Below are 17509 nucleotides of genomic sequence, written 5' to 3'. Positions count from 1 at the left end.
ATTTGGGAAATTGAAAAATTTTATGGAAATTGCTAAATTAGAATTTATATGTGTAACCTATTCCCCCTGTTAAGGTACATCATGCTGGTTGATTGAAAGTGAAGTAGATTTGTACTTTTCTAACCATTGTTATATGTACAATAGCCCTACCCCCACCCTCTAAGCACATAAATATGTAACAATATTTGTCCCTGGACAATTTCTGATGTAAATAATCTTCCAAAAGTGTACCTTGAGGAAAACAGTGAGCTTTGAGAAACGGATACTGTCCAGGGACAAATATTTGAGCACATTATCAGGCCAAATTGAGGCTGGAAATTAAGTTTGAGAAATTTGTGTCTAATGTGACTACTTTACATATTAAGAGCAAATATTTTTCAGGAAGAGTTAAAACTGTTTTCCTTGCTTAAACGGGAGAAAAAGATGGTATGCTGACTTAAGCACCCACTCTGCTTCTAGGATCATTCTACTATACAAATAAAACCTGAAAGTGTGAGGAAAACATTTAACTGAAACGAAAGAAGAACAACTGAGATTAAGAGACAAAAATAATGCATATGAAATTAACAGAATATGATTGTTACTAACAAGGTCATTTGCTGGCCAGGGGTTAAAAGTAACAAAGAAGAAAAAGTTAATCAAAAATTAAAGTGTGTGCATAGAGAACGGTTCACATGGATTGCAATAGGGACCAAATTTAAAAATCTAGGCAAACTTTTCCAGGATGGACAAATGGTGACCTGATGCAGCTCTCTAAAATAGATCCCTCCCTACCACATGTGTCTTGCTGCCCCAAAAAGAAGCACCAATGAGCAGATTGAATAAGTGACTAAGTGAAAAACAGACAACAATGGATGTATGACGTCTTACCCACTGACTAGTTCATTGCTGATGGCTGTTTTTTTTTTTTAGTTATGCAAACAGGATTTGCTTTTCTTGAAGCGGGCTCAGTAAGATCAAAGAACACAACTAACATTCTGATCAAGAATTTCCTGGATGTATGTAAGTATAGAGATAAAAGAAAGTACTCATTTACCAGTTCCTCAATAAGATCAAGATTTGACTCCTATGATATAACTGTTCCTTTTTCATCCAAAGAAGTTAACTTTTTATGCTGTTAACCAGTATAAACAGCCATTTTTGGGCTAGATTTTGAATAGTCTATTGTGTCACGGTGGCAGTTCTATAAGTAAATAATGTGTCACATTTTATTCTTGACAGTTATTGGCGCAGTTGCATATTGGTTGTTTGGGTATGCATTTGCATTTGGAGCTGAGAGCAATAGCTTCATTGGACACAAGTTTTTCGCACTGGCAGATTTACCAGCTAACCAATACTCTCATTGGTTTTTCCATTTTGTTTTTGCCGCCACAGCGGCAACAATTGTCAGTGGTGCCATGGCAGAGAGGACAGAGTTCAAGGCTTACCTTTTGTACTCTGTGTTTCTCACTGGTAAGTTCCAGAGGTGGTACACAAGTCTCCTGCTTTCTACCTGATATTGGCACGCCCTTGATATATTCATTGTTTTCTGGTAGGCTTTGTGTACCCAATAGTCACTCACTGGGCTTGGGATGGAAATGGTTGGCTGTACAAGGGTGTGGAGTACACAAAAGACAATGTAACCATGTCTATTGCATACCAGGTTAGAAACTAGTAATAGCTATGATCTTAACATGTCATTAAAAAGAACCTTTCCCCTGTACATTTTTACATATTAGTAGTCCAGGTCAATCAAGGTCTGTAATCTCACCCTTTTTGTTATTCCTGATTCAATCAAGGATTTTGCTGGCAGTGGGGTTGTTCATGTTCTTGGTGGGACTGTTGCCTTAATTGGAGCAACTGTTGTTGGACCAAGGACAGGAAGATTTGTGAATGGTGCCCCTGTGTTGCTTGCAGGCCATACTGTACCAGTGAGTTAAAGACCTCTTGTGAATGCAATTTTTTAGGGTCGATTTTAATTTGTGGACTGGTCTATTCATTATGCAGGGCATTTAAAATCTTCAACCAAGAGACTATTACAGGTTATAAACTCCTGCTTAAACTATACTTTTGCATTTCCTTTGCTCTAGAAAGCTGCTCTTGGAGGATTTATCCTGTTTTTTGGTTTCCTGGCATTCAATGGTGGCTCACAGGCAGCCATTTCCAAGGCAGGTGATGCAGATGCTGTAGCTCTGTCCATTGTCAACACAGTTCTTGGAGGTTAGACACATGAACTATTTACCTAGGAGACAAGATTTTATTCTGTTTCCAGTGATCTTTGACAAAAGAGGAATCTAGTTTGAATCTGGTTGTCTTTTCTCATTCAGGAGCTTCAGGTGCATTAACTGCCATGATTGTCAAACGACTGGGCTTTGCAGATAAGTACTGGAGCTTACTCTTTGCCATTAATGGTGGACTTACTGGAATGGTATAACACATTAGTCAGGTTTTGGATATGAGTAGGCTTTGAGTGTTAAAGAGGACCATCCCTATGAAGCCCCTAAAAGAGATTGTTTCTAATAATCATTGCATTCATATACGTACCCTTTACATGTGAAATTGCTATCAAATAAAATTCTTCTTCGTGCAATTTCAAGTACCAATTTGTTACTTTTAGATCAGTAAAGATGGTTAAATATGTGGAATTCAAGCTTAGGTACCTTTTCCACCAATAAACTAGTTGATTCAAAGCATGTACTTGATCAGAAAGGGTTTGTGTCAGCTAGTTGTTGGTTGCAATTCGAACTAAATGCCATCTGTTGTTTCAACTTCCTTAAGTCCAAAAAGAGTCACATTGTATCTCAGATCACTCAACAAATAGCAATCCATATCTGAAAATCTTTTTACTTGTGTTATTGAATGTGACCATGCTGTTTTAGATGGGTGGATCATGCCCATTGTGACTGGCTTTCCATTTTGATTAGATGTTAAAACCTCAATTTCATAACAAATGACAACTTTTGCTGCATTTGTTCATCAGGTGGCTTTGTGTGCAGGTTGTAATGCCATTTATCCTTATGCTGCTTTTGCTATTGGCATCATTGCTGGAGTGGCCTATGTTGGATGGAGTACTCTCATTCTTTATTTTAAAATTGATGATCCACTGGATGCTGTGGCTGGTGAGTTGCACAAACACTGATCTACCTTTATCTCATTTCTATACCCATGTTCTGTTTTCCAGTCAAGTTCTTATTAAGGTGGCTGAACACAGTTTTCGCACGTGCTTTTGCTGATACAATTCAGCGCGCGCACAAGGATTGCAAAAAAAAAAAACAAACATGCCGTCAACAGAGTGGTCATTTCATTTACTCAACATGTACCTGCACTATCTGTGCTGTTTTCCCCTATAGTTGGCACAGTGTATAGAGGGCTGTAATCTTTTATTACAAAGATATGTTAGAAAAGTTAACGGTGCAAAGAACCCAGCAATTCTCAGCTTTTTCATCATCACTGAAAGAAACTAGATAAATGCAGCGCATGCGTAGTAAAAAAATTGCGATTGAATGGAAAATTTCTTTCTTGGAAATATGCCTATTTCTTGAGAACCACTCATTAGAATTTCACAAAATTTGGCACAAAAATACTTTAGGAAATAAGTAAATGGAGTATTGAAAAAAAATTGATTTTAAACAAAGGAAATTCTAGAAAATCGAGTGAACCTTCAACACAGGATGATAAAAGATCTTCCTGTTAAATTGTTAGCAAAATGATGTTAACTTGTGAGTATCGGTACATGCTCACTGCATGCAAATTATAAAGAAAATCTAATGACTAGATTTTCTACAAAGAAACAAAATTGATTTTAATTGCTTATTTATATCTCTTTATGTCGCCATAGCAACAGCACACACGTCAGCTTAACTATCGAGAAAACAAAGTTTGTGTTGTTAACTTGCTTGGTGCCAATTTTGGCGACCAAGAGATCAAGGATTTTTAGAGAAAATGGTAAACTGAAACAAAGGTATCAAAAACTGTGTTCAGCCACCGTAAGAGCATCGTATCTACTGATTTCAATCCAGAAATCGGCCGCTGTAAAACCAAAACCAAAACCACAGCCATTTGGACAAATGAATCCATTACAAGGAAACTTTGAGTAAAACATGTAAACGGTCTGAGGTACAGGCAAGGGTGAGGAAGTGGATCAAAGGGAGATTGGTTTTTCAAGATGGTGTTGCCAGTATTGTGGGTCAATCACAGGCAAAATCAATTAAATAAGCTGGTTTACCTGTACTTTTAAATAGAACTCAACATTTCACCTGTAACCTTGTTTGATTGTTTTGCACAGTTCATCTAGGTGGTGGTTTCTGGGGTGTGCTATCTGTTCCCATCTTCAATAAGGAATCTGGAATATTTTATGATGGAAGTGCATATTCATTCTATTTGTTTGGCTGGAACGTGATGGGAGTGCTTGCCATAATGGCCTGGTCTGCATCATTAAGTTTACCCTTGTTTCTTGTATTGCGCGTCACAAAGCAGCTTCGTGTCAGTCCAGAAATTGAGGAGATAGGTAATAATCTGTACCAGATACATCAATTCATCAATTCTTGGATGGTGTCTCATGCTAACACAATATATAGGTATACCAATAGGCTGACACTCTACATGAGCTAGAAACCTTAAGCACCTCTTGTTTACCATTTAAGTCAGGAACTATTTAATTTATTAGTGGCTTTGCTTTTTGAAGGTCTGCCAGACACATGTAATATACCTGTGACATCTACAGGGGCGATATGTCAATAACATTAATGACATTTTTAAAGGTCTTCAAAGGGATAAATTACATAATTTGTTGAACAACATTCATAAACCAAATACTTGTGTTTTGTTTGCCCTAGGCTTGGATATTCCTAAACATGGTGAACCCGCCTACCCATTGGATAGTTATGGAAACGGTTGGTCGGATCCGCCATCTGTTCCACAATCCTAAAAGCTACACGTTTATACTCACTTTTGAAAGAAGAAATGCACAAAATAAAAAATGCAATTTAAAAATGTGGTCCCTAATGATCCAGGAGCATTAATATTTGACTGAAAAGCTCTCACTCATAACCTGCGCTTTGTATATAAAAGAGATTCTACATTTTGGAAAAATTTGACTTTCTAAAAGCTACTTTTTACTGAAACAATACAAATCTCTATAAATGTAATTAAAAACTTCTAAGTGGTAATTCACAATTTTGAACTCAAAAAAGCACATTTCTTTGAAATAACATTATTACACTTTAAAAATTACCATAAAGAAGTTGAGGCAAAGTAGATCATAAGGTGGATCAGAAGCATAGTTATACTTTTTCGTTGGCCAAAACCTCCACTTGAAAACCACACCAAGCACATACACCCACATTTAGAAAAACTAAAAAGGCTGAAACTCACACCATCATAACAAATTTTTTTTGAAATCTCAAAAATATGTATTATTGCTTGTGTTGGACAAGATCTGACAAAATGACACAATCAATGGAAAGTTTTATTGATACCAATCATAAGGATCTCTTGATATGAAAAAGCACCAGATGAACAACTTGAGTGGAATGCTATAAAATGACAATTTCATAATCTGTGATGAAAACATTTAAGTGAAGCTTAGTCAAACATAAGACATTGTAAATCAATACTGTCAACCAAACTTACTCGAAATTTAAAAGTTCCAACTTTTCCTCTTGAAAATTCAAAAATGATTGATAAAGGGAAAAGATGTGTTACTTACAAAATGTTTAAAAATGCCCTTGACCTTGCTGGTTATGAAAAGTGCCATGTAGGATTTATTTTACTTCCAAATTCAAAGCGCACTAAAACAAACAAAGCTCATAACGTTTATTGCTGTAACTGGTCTCTGAAGTACCCCTCTGACCAATAATTTTGTCAGTGTCAGTGGTTCGAATCCCGTACAGGCCTGAAATTTTTTTTTTTTTTCAGGTCTGATTTTCACTATTGCTCAAATAGTGCTTTACTGCGAAGGATCGTGCTCATATACGTCTCATAACCGCAGTTCACTCATATGTTTCATATGTTTGTTGTTGTTTGATTTATCATCTACGGGTTTATGTCGAATTAATTTGATGGCCTGCTCCCAGTTGGCTTGTTAGCTCAATTGGTAGAGCGCTGCACTAGTATCGCAGAGGTCAGTGGTTCGAATCCCGTACAGGCCTGAAATTTTTTTCAGGTCTGATTTTCACTATTGCTCAAATAGTGCTTTACTGCGAAGGATCGTGCTCATATACATAAATTTTTTTAATGTCAAGTCCTTAATATACTCACTCCTTCCCCTTCCTACTGAACTAAAATTAAAAAGTATATCTTGTATATATCTTATTAACCAAGCGCGAGGGCCGTACTGGGAGAATATCGGCCCGAGGTCTTGACAGTATGGACCGAGGGCAGCGAGGTCCGTACAAAAAAGGCCGAGGGCCGATATTCTTCCAGTACGGTCCCGAGCAAGCTTGGTTAATAAGAGATTTATTATACGACTGAAGTTCAAAGGGACACAAGTGCGGTATCATGATTCGGGACCATTCGGGACAGTGCCCGGTCCAATACTTAGAGAATATTGGACCGGCAATAGAGCAATTTGATTGGTTGATTTTAGTTATTGGCCCTCTGACTGCCCGAGTCGTGTAATAAATTGTTATTAATCATTTGATTGAAAATATATTGAGCTGATCTTGATTTTCCTCCATATTTCCTTCCCTTTCATTGCTTAAGTTAAAAAAAGAGTACCCTCCTCCACTAGGGGAATGTAACACATTATTTCAATAGTCCATTACCCCTCACCTAACCCAACTCTTATGCTTGCATGCTACGCAAGCTATTTCATCATAATCTTACTAAAAATAAAAACATTCTCACAGTTGTATAAGAACGTCAATCACTCACCATTACGCAATGAAATCGATTTCTTGCAAAAGCAATCAAAGTAACGAATCGATGATCTCGATACCTTTGTTATTTCAGATATCTGTATAACTTACCATAAATATTTGAAACTAGGGTAATTATAAGCCAGATTGCTTGCTCAATTAGAGATCCAACCTAAGAAAATATTCGTTGCCCGTCCTGTTTCCCCACCGTAAGTTCCCTGCAACCAATTCTTCCATACTTACCAGCTCAAGCCAGCATTTCAAGCCCAGAACTTAGGTTACACCGTACATCACGAGGCATAATATCGTCAGCTAAGAGAATTGCGCGCTTTTTGAACCTCTACTTCGTGAACCGCTTCGTCAACAAAACACTCCGACGAAACTCTTGTTTTCTGGTTCTTTTATGCTATTTCACTTAGGTCTTGAAGCATACATGTGCAAAACGGCGATTTGTGACGGAACCATCCCAAATCCTACACTTAGGCTTCAGTCCCACTAACCTTGACTAATTTGCACACTTACGTCTTCTCATTGTATCACGACTCAATGAGATTCTACGCGCTCTCTAATAAGTCAAACACTTTTAGTTTATTTCTCAAAACCCCATAGCTATTTTATGAAAGCAATAGGCAGCGATAATCCACTCGAAACATCCTATTCACCGACGTTTCTCTCAATAACCATATGCGTCTGTCAAAACTGAAAATGTACTCTGTTGGAGACCAAACATGACTGAGTGTTCAATTTTAAACTACATTATAGATAACCCCTGTTACCAAAGTTATTTAAGGCTACAGCTACAAATTATATACAAGGCAAACAGTTTTAGGATGTTATTCCACCTCCTTTCTAATATTTCGGGATGAAACAAAACTGAAACAAAACATGACCTTAACTTTATAAAAATGTACTCAGAATAAGGCCTGTATTTCGGGCGTATTTTGGAGAAAGACTTCACTCAAACCCTAAAGAACTGATCGCGATCATGTGACACCCTTCATATAGCACACCTGCATCGCAGGCTACTCAAAATATATTCTTAAGATCCGTGAACTAACGTCGAAGGACAGTTATTTCTTAAGATGTTGTGGGGATGATCTGTATTTTTTACGTTTTTGTTCCGATGTAACTCTACAAGACTAGCTGACCATCTAGGCAGGTTTTGTTGTCTATCTGCTCTATGATAAATTCTCGAATTCTCCTCCAAGGCCGGCGTCTGCCTCAAGCATGTTCATGAAAACTGACATAGTTTCCTCGCTTTGTTCCATGGGAGCTTCCATTGACTCAATTGCATTCTGCATTCCGATCAACTGTTCCAATAAGTGCGCCTGTGACAGCTGCCGCTGATTATCCAAAGCAGCTCCTCCCGCATGCGAGCCCGTTCTTTCGGTCGACGGAACTCTCGGGGCATTTGGTGCGTTCAGTGAAATATCATCAATGTTTATCGTACTCACACCACCCGTATTAGATGGAAGACCCTCATTCGGTTGGTTAAGAGCTGGTATTCCGAACTGGAATTCCCTTAAAACAATGGAAAGTAAAAGACGAGTCCTACCTTTTCCTAGAATTTTTTTAAAATTGTTGACAAGGAAACAAATAGCAGCTGAAAGGGAGAGGTACTGCCATTCAGATCGCGGAGGGGTTCAGAGGGAAAGGGCCTGCCGCGGGAGGGTTCAGAGGGAAAGGGCCTGCCGCAAAATTTGGCGCTCGTCTAGAGTGGATAGCCCTTTCACAGCAGCCACTTCCGACTCCTCAGTCAGTGACTCCCTATTGAAGACAAGCCTAATGTACGGGCCGGCAAAGAAAAAAACCGGCCAGGACTACTTCTGTAACGAGATCCCTAATTTTCTAAACTTACCTAAATGCAAGCTAACTTTCCTTGCAATATGGTTCCAAAATCCTACTATCACTAGAGGGACGGGGGAGTCGTTCAAAAAAAGGGTTTTTATATAACAAGGACATGACCCACCTATCTTGCGTCTCCTGGTTTTGAACTTGTTCGGCCACAATAGCCCCAATACGACTCGCTCCTGCATTTCCCACATTTGCCATGGCAACGTCAAGTTCATGACTCTTCTTGCCAGCTGATATAGACCCTAAAATGAAGGATTTAACCTTTCAATTGCTTCTTAATCGCATCGAAGAAAAAACTACTGAAAACTGAATACCTTCAACAGAGAAAAACGTTTTAAATTCATTTAAAAGCTTCCGAGTACATAATAGACAGAGATTCTGACTCTTTATTACCAATTCCACCTTCCCAATCTAAAAAAACACACTCCATACGCCGACTGAGTCGTCTGGCCATCATAACTCAAAAAAAAGAATTAGAAACAACACGGGGCGGGAAGAGTTCATAGCCTTACACGAGATGGTCCGAACGGATTGTAGTCTATGATCCACAGAACTTATTTCAGGAATTAAAAAAACAACTAGGTCACGACTGCGGGCGAAGATTGAACTCTTGAAACTTAAAAATAAACGAAAATTTCAACAGAGGAAAAGAGAAGTCTCATCCTTTTGAAGTGATGTTTTAAAAATGCCCCACTACACAACTAAAATATACATTTGTAGAAACTTATGAGGTGAGAAGAATTGGTATTTGATACAACTCACAAGAATGAAAGCAAAATGATGACTTCCTACTTTTTTCTAATATTTTTCTCCTTAATTCCCCGCTACCTCTGGACTTAATCAACTTGAGCCAGTCCTCCTAACTCGATTTCAAAGATATCAAACTTGGAATGCAAGAGAAATTTTCCAAGGAACCAAACACCACTTTAAAAAATTGGGAGCATTTTCAAACTCAGTTAGATGCTCAAAAAAAAAAAAAAAAAACCCCTAGGTGAAACACATTCGTGCTCTTGACAAGGGTTTACCTGAATCTACTTGCTGCCCCCGTTTCTTCAATATTTCTAACACTTGCTGTACGCTTGTCTTTCCAGCCATGTTCTCAGTTTGAGCTGAAGACCCAGATCCCACACTGCTTGCAAGCTGCAAACTGGTGCATGAAACATCAGAAGGAGGAGCTGCCAGAGGCAATGCCATTGACTCCAAACCCCTAGGGACAAAACACAGCTCTATTAAGGCCACCACAAATAACATGAACTTTCCTTGGGAGACTTTTCTTGTCCTTCCTAGCAGTTTCATAGGGGAAAGTGATGTCAAAGATCCCACAAAAGAATTTTTTTCAGATTTAATTTTTCCTGGAACATTCGCTGATTCTACCGCTGGGGTACTGCAAATTCAATCGGCACCTAGACTTGGAACGCGAGACACAATTATTAAAAAATAACTCTTATTCATGACAAACATGGACCTCTTTCATTAAGTTACATGGAAATTTCCCTGGAAAAATGAGCAAGTAAAAAGTAACGTTGCATAGTATCTTAAAATGAACTTAACAACAATGAACGAACGATAGGAGATTCAATATGCTTTACTAACGTGATCACAGTGTTAACGCAAACTAGAAACTCCAGCTCCTTTGACCAAGGATTTCGGAAGACATTTGAGCAGGTGCGTAATGGAAGATAGTGACCTGCCTTGCATCGGAACCTGTACACATCAGTTGAAGTAATCTCCCCCTGAAGTGCTCGACGATGGGAAATTGCAATTGAATTAAGGTCTTCTTGATGAAAATATTCATAACCAGAACTTCCTATGAGCTCCTGAGGTAGATAGCCGGTTATGGCGGTAGTTCTGCAAAAGGCAAACGTGAAGTCAGCTCTAGAGCCAAAAAGCTGATCATGTTGTAGATTACTCCAGTATTCAGTGGCATGAAGTGAAACATGAAGTGCTCCCTCAGACCGAAAGTTGGTCCAATGTAGGATTCCCCTCTGCATTTTATCAGACTTCTCCTCTTACTATTTATACCCTCGAGTGAAAAGAGGCATCGTCAAGAACACAACACAGCGACCCCACCCAGGCTCCAACCTAGACCAGGGTTCAGAGTCCTGTGCACTAACCGCTCAGTCACCTAGCAACCAGCGTCGATGCCCTTCTTCTAAACAAGAAGCGTTAACTTGCCCTTGTTTTCTAGTGCACAACACACACACAGATTTGTTCACTGAGTTAAATCAAAGTAACAATTGACAGAAAACCTTCACTTTAATCTGAACTTCACATTCTACATTAGCCAACAACATAGAAAATCCCACAAGTATACCACAGATGTATAGGAACAGTCCCAGTCATGGGAGAGGAGAGGGTGCTTCATGTTTCGAACTCACCTCTGATCAACAAAGATAAATTTTCCATCTATACTGTGACGTGAGATGAATTCTTTGGCAATTCCCGGCTGAGAGAAATCTGTTGCTTCGTCATATATTGTTTCCAATCTTCCCACTGCTACAAGACAACTGAGATTTCTTGATTCATTGTCTTCGTCGTCGTCGTCAAGTGAAGCTCCTGAGGGCGGCCATGATTTGAGGTATCCTGTACAGTGAACTAATGCACAAAAACAAAATAAGTGTTGGAACACTTAATCAGAAATTTATACATTTCGTTCATCAGTTAATAGACAGAGTAAGAAAGAGAACTGAGTGGCCGTCATACGATAAAATGTGCACTAACCGCTCAATAATTAGGTTATTGAGTTAGGTTGGGCCAGTCATGACGTATGGACCAAGCGTATCAAGCCAAATATTTTCCTCTCCAGTCTTCCTACTGAGTCAATAAGGGCATTGTACTATAAGGTTTGATTTTACGAGACAATGAGCTCTAAGCTACACACAACAACTGAAATACGATGCACACGTCACACTAACCTACGACATATGGCTTTTTGTCAGGTTGAGCAGCCTGCTTGCTTTTGCTTTTACGTTTCATCAGACATGGTTCAGGATCCAAACTGTCTTTTCCCTTCTTCCCTTTGGATCCACATTTCATTCGGCAAAAGAATGATCTCCTAGCCCCAGAACACAGTCGCGTTGGCGTGGGTTGATTTTCTGTTTTAAGTGGAAGACCAGTTTTTGCATCAATCAGTCTTTCACGAGGCGTTGTGTCTGAGGACGACAGCTGTTCTTTGACTTTGTTAACATCTTTTTGGTGCACAAGATCAAGGAAACTATGCCCTACCAGATCAGACTGTTCAAAGAGAAAGAGACAGACCATGTTAAACGAAACCCAAACCCAAAACAGCTACGATTTTAACTCAAAATTGAACCTCATCTGTTGGTTGTGTGGTAACCTAAGTTTTTTTTTTTTTTGCCTCACACTAGACGTTTACTTGAAAGATGGTAAATTTTGAATAAGGCCTAGTATGACAGCTAAGATTCTCTTCTTTCATTCAACCTAATTAAGTTTCATGCTTTCTCTCTCAAGACAGAGGAAAATTGAGTTCCATGCAGTTAAAGGTCCATCTTGGGTCTTGTTAAAACTGGAAGTTTTGAGCTCTTGAGAAGGTTATGTGATTGGGTTATGTTCACTTTGAATTGAAAAGAGCTTACAGGAGCCTGATTGAGATAATTCTGAATGGAATCTGATGCATAAAGAAGACATCCCCTGTCACATCCAACAACAAAAAGGAATCCATCAGCAGCTTCAAGAATCAGGTTCTTTAAATCTTCATCAGACAAAAAAGCTGGTTTGTAGTTTGTTTCTGTGAAAGGGTCAAGTGCTCCTGAAATATAAAGTATCACACACAACTTAATGAAATTGTATTTATTGTGATTAACAGAAGTCTGAACTGCTACAAGGTGAAAATGTATTGCGGGTTGCGTTTTGGTTCCTTGTGACTGTTACACTTTTTTACTTGCACTTTTGCCTTGACTTTGGCCCCACCCAATTTCCACAAACAAAGCCTCCCTCCCCTCTTCTTAACTTGGAACAATGTAGTTATAGTCTCCCCAAGTAAGCCTTGGCTTATCTACAGATGTCATTCTTAAGTGGAGTATTGACTTGCAGCAAGATTAAGATCATAATGTCAGTCTCCTTAAAAGTACATCAGTGAGGCAGAAAGTGAATATTGTATCTTGCACTTTTGTTTACAGGTAATTGGTTAATTGACCATTGCAGGACTGTGTAATTCACTATTCCATCAATCAATCAATCAAACTTATTTAAAGAGGGTGACACTAATGAACTAGTGGCCCTCTATAAATATTGTTGCAATTTAAAAAAAACCTATTGTAATTAATAACTTAATTAAGAATTTAATTAAAACCTAATTAAAACTCACAATGCACAACAGATCAAGATCTAAAAAAGTGAAAGGTAAAACATATTGCTCGTTTCATGTGATCTACGAATAAATTATCTAAAAAGGAGTAAAAATCTTATTCCTAAGCTGACTTAATTTAAAACATTTATACAAAGCATTCTTCAAAGTATTTACAAATTGAGAAGCACCTAGCTTAGGGGCGGAGGTGATTCCAACATCTTGAGGTTGTTGGAGAAAATGTGCTATTACTGCTTGTTTTGAGATTGACCCAATTTCTCACGGACACAAAGGGGTCAGAAAATAAAAGGAAGAAACATGGTACATGTAGAAAATTTATTTTACGAAAGGAAAAACACTTCAAGTTCTTATCACCTTTCAAGGTCTTCATATGCTGCACAGCCATTCTCAACACCGTCAGTTTATCGAGCTTGCGTGACATGGCGTTACACATGGGGATCATTGTTGACAGTTCATTGATGTATGTGTTCATCTTATCTCTCCGCCTCTTCTCTATCTCACTGTGGTTTGGCCTGTTTGTATATCAAAGAGGACAGCAAGTTAATCAAACAGTCTGTGAGACACCTTTAAGGTACTAGGTTTCATTCAATTTATTAAAACCTGGATCATTGGACAATGCAATTCAAGACTTTTTATTGGCTTAGCCATTACGATATATGAGCCAATATACCATAAACTAATATCTGTACATTACAACATCCGGTTTCTTTTAATAAAACAATTATTCCACTCGCACTTGTTGGATATGAGATGATTATAGCCAATTCAGTGCTACACGCCTCGTTGGCTATCTATCATCTCATATCCAACACACGCTCGTGAAATAATTGTTAAACATTTATCAAGAATATCTAGCCTTATTTCTTAGGAGTTATCAGGAAAGAAAACATTGTATGATTCCAAACCCCAGGAACCAAACTCTTGACTATTTTCTATAAAAAAATACAATCAATTGGAGAACAGAAAGATCCCTTTTACAAATTCTGAAAATAACTCGATGAGATCAATGTATTCAAAGAGGCAAAAGTTGATGAAACATATATTTCCAAAGGACGAGAAAGTTGGTGAATGATTAAAGCAAATTTCAATCACAACTTACTTTGTGTATGTCTTTTGCCATCCTTTTCTCTGATCATCACCATCCCTACAGACAAACAATTGAATTCTTGTTATCAAAGCAAATATCCTCATAATTTAAAGGAAGGCTCCACTGCTGGAAGGATTGGTATCACTAAAACAAAAATGTCTTGTTGTATGGAGTTTATTTTAGAATTAAAAAAAAAAACAGTGCCAAAAAAAAAAAAAAAACAAAACAGAACAAAAATAAAAAAAACAAATAACAAACTCTGTGCACCATGACTAAGAGCCAAATGTTTTCCTATCCAGCCCAAACAAACTTAGTCAATAGACATTTTAGCATATGAAAAAATAAGAGTTGCAAATTCCATAAATTTTGTTTTACGCTTAATAGGATGCAATATATAGGGTGGTGCACAAAAAAGATACTAAAATAAAACATTATCCTTTATTTTCTTGAGTCTGAACAAGAAACTCACAATTCATTCGAAAAACCCAATTTTACTTCTCATTTCTAAGCTTCACAAGTGTAGGCTGGGACAACTTTTCTCAGACCAGTTCTTATCAACCCATTTAGCCTTACACAGATCAGCTTTCATTATAGTTTTCTGGAAGATTGGGTGAGCAGGGACTCGTGATCATATGATAAAATTAATCACATGCATACCTTCCATCTCCATCAATTGTTTCTGCATCACTTTCATCACTGCAATAATAAGACAGACCCAGGTTAGCAAAAGAAGTCCTCCATGTAAACAGTGCTCCCAACAAACACCTATGGCTACATTGCAATCCAAACTACTTTAATTATTTGCTTTCACCTTCATTTTAGAATTTCATTCAAAATAAAATTAAGGCTTTCAAAATGAAAATGTTTACTCTACGTGACAGCAAAGATTTAAACAAACATAAGAACTGAAAATTAACTTAAAGTAACTAGGTGAATAAAATGACTTTTCAAAATAATTTCCCATCAATCAGCACTGGAAATCCTCTCCTTACAGACTAAACTTGGCTCCTTGCTGATTTCTGGTAGCTGTATTTTAGACCGCCCTCCCCTGGGAATAGAAAGCAAGGAAGGGGCCTAAACAGCTACTGGATAACAAAGGTGAACAATAATCTCACCAGATACAATCATGATGGTACAAAATGGAACCAGCTGAGAAGAAGTATTGTAAGACTGGGGATACCCGATGGGTTATTGAAGAACAATGGTGTTAAGGAGAAAGAGAGCTGTTATCAAAACCTAACAGCCATCTTCTGAACCGTTAGGCATACACATGAATAGCACAGATCAATCGATTCGCCCTGGTTTCCCTCATTCGTTGGCAACCGTAGGACCTGTTTGAGGCGTCAATTCGCCCATACATCCGCACATAAACGTGAAGAAATAACTTAACAATGACCACTAGGCTTGCCGAGCGAGGTCTGGCAAAATAATTTGGCCTCAAAAATCAAACCATAAACCCAAGTGTTAGATTTAACTTAATCAAATTTAGAGGTAATGTGACAATTTCCACTCTGTTCAGAGAGCTCAATATAAAAATATTTAAAAATCGGTTCTCAGCTACAACCAACCCCATAATTTTGGCCAATAACATTTCCCTAAGTGATAAATCTGGCCCCTTTTCTAGAGTAGACCATCGAGTGCAAAGATGACAAAGCTGTATATAGTTCACGTTTCAACTTACTCCATGAGATCGGTGACCGCTCTTCTTTTCTTCTTCTTTCCCGAATCCATATTGATTTACTTAAAGTGCTCCTCTTTCTGAGAAAGAAAAGGATATATTGCCGTTGTTATTCAGCCTGACGCGGAGATAACTTACCGGATGTCCACCTACACGAACGATGTACGTGAAACAGTCAGTGTGCTACACTAGTCCCAGTCCCTCGCGGAATCTTTCAAAGAGTATAACAAGAGGGTTGGATATTTGCCGACACTGGCCGAGTTCTTTCCTATATAATTATTTGCGTTTCTATGGTCCATAAGAACGCGGCTAATAACCAGCCATCTTGACCGAACAAGTTATGTCAACAAAGGATTTATTATATAGCTGGTGAAAATAATTTGGTTTAATAAGAATCGAGAATGCAAATGACTTGTTTTGCGTTTGTAGCACAATAAACCAACGAGCGTCATTTATGTCTTCGTTGTCTTGACTGTCTTTTGCCCCTTTTCTCGTCTTCATCGTCGACATCGTACAAAAGTTCAAAAATTTTGTAAGTCCACTCCACGCACTTTTTTCTTGCCCGGGATCAAAGTGGGTAGTGCCGAGCGGGAAGGATGGGCCTTCTGGTCGCTGGGCCTGCTGGTCGCTGGTCCAATCTCCGGGGAAAACAGAACCCAAACATACATACATACATACATACATACATACATACATACATACATACATACATACAAAATTCTAAATAATTAAATAATTCATTCATAATTAAAATTCTGAGCCTTAACCTTCTATCGCCATACATTCAACCTCCTTAACACACTCCAAAGAGAAAAAACAAGGTGACCGCAGTAAGGTGTCCGTTTTACAAAGGTCAACAAGAAGAGGTCCCTTGGAAGACAATACTATCAGTTTTCAAGTGTAAGCTTGCAACAATCAAACAATCTCACATCTGCATCTTGAATTGTACAAAACATGAAGAATTAACACATTGCCTTGAGAAAGAAGGAAATAAACAAAGCAATGTTGTCGGCTCTAAAAAAGGAATGCTATACTTCGAAAAGTATTAACAGAAGAAGAGAAAAGTTCCACCCTTTGGTCATTAAAATGTCTTTAATTTTGGTCTTTAAAATGTCTGTAAACTTCCTCTGTAAAGCTTTTGCAAGTCTTTGTTTGAGAGAAACAAATGACACTGAGTTTTATTGCATGAGCAATGGGGCAGTTACGCCTTTGACTTTTGTCAGTGATTGAATACAAAATATTAGATAAATTTTTTTTAGGTTTATGAAGGCTCTTGCTTCACTATTTTGTTTTGCATGGTGGCTGATGCTAATAATACTTGTTGAACGAAGTCGAATCTGACGATACCTAGTCGGTAATCCTCGGAAGTACATCAAATCACGGGATAGTCACACTTTCTGTCCATTCTCGGCTATTTCCGGAATGTGTTCGGTTAACGAAGGTTAAGCGTCATGCCAATTATGTCACATTCGCTTGATTAAATATACAGAGAATTTGTCAGTGAGAGTCGGCACTGTTTAACGCAAAGGGCCCGATTTAGGCTGGTCAACACGATGTCGGGAAATGAATCAAGGCATTACGGTGAGTGGTCTTTGTCGAGCTGGAACGATTTATTACCAGGACCTGAACGTCTTCTCGAAGTCTCCACTTCATTACACGAACGTGATGCTTGGAGTTTAGTTTACGGTTGGACAGAAAAGCTACTAAGCAATGGAATGGGGCATGAA

At 38.2% G+C, this 17509-nt stretch overlaps 2 protein-coding genes across 5 annotated transcripts in view; one reads left to right on the top strand and one right to left on the bottom strand.

Moving 5' to 3' along the window:
* LOC111332675 (putative ammonium transporter 1) overlaps positions 1 to 4971 on the top strand; it is a 9226-nt gene extending 4255 nt beyond the window's left edge. For all 4 annotated transcript variants that reach the window (XM_022938084.2, XM_022938085.2, XM_088735199.1 and 1 more), the window contains 9 exons: positions 913 to 1002; positions 1222 to 1452; positions 1536 to 1642; positions 1779 to 1910; positions 2070 to 2199; positions 2307 to 2407; positions 2960 to 3098; positions 4265 to 4486; positions 4815 to 4971. In XM_022938084.2, the coding sequence (XP_022793819.2) occupies positions 913 to 1002; positions 1222 to 1452; positions 1536 to 1642; positions 1779 to 1910; positions 2070 to 2199; positions 2307 to 2407; positions 2960 to 3098; positions 4265 to 4486; positions 4815 to 4906 (1244 nt within the window). In that variant the 3' untranslated portion in view covers positions 4907 to 4971. The remainder of the gene's footprint in view (positions 1 to 912; positions 1003 to 1221; positions 1453 to 1535; positions 1643 to 1778; positions 1911 to 2069; positions 2200 to 2306; positions 2408 to 2959; positions 3099 to 4264; positions 4487 to 4814) is intronic.
* Positions 4972 to 7219: 2248 nt separating this feature from the next.
* On the bottom strand, positions 7220 to 15963 carry LOC111332664 (protein cycle). The gene is made up of 11 exons (XM_022938059.2): positions 15786 to 15963; positions 14762 to 14800; positions 14117 to 14161; positions 13372 to 13529; positions 12287 to 12459; positions 11606 to 11924; positions 11069 to 11285; positions 10284 to 10538; positions 9716 to 9897; positions 8806 to 8932; positions 7220 to 8357 (listed from the first exon to the last, which is right to left on the bottom strand). The coding sequence occupies exons 1-11, from the start codon at positions 15833 to 15835 to the stop codon at positions 8015 to 8017; spliced, it is 1908 nt and encodes a 635-aa protein (XP_022793794.1). The 5' UTR covers positions 15836 to 15963; the 3' UTR covers positions 7220 to 8014.
* Positions 15964 to 17509: the final 1546 nt, after the last annotated feature.

This window comes from Stylophora pistillata, chromosome 10, assembly GCF_964205215.1.
Source record: "Stylophora pistillata chromosome 10, jaStyPist1.2, whole genome shotgun sequence".
NCBI classification, from domain to species: Eukaryota; Metazoa; Cnidaria; class Anthozoa; order Scleractinia; family Pocilloporidae; genus Stylophora; species Stylophora pistillata.
This window is presented reverse-complemented; position numbering and strand designations above follow the sequence as displayed.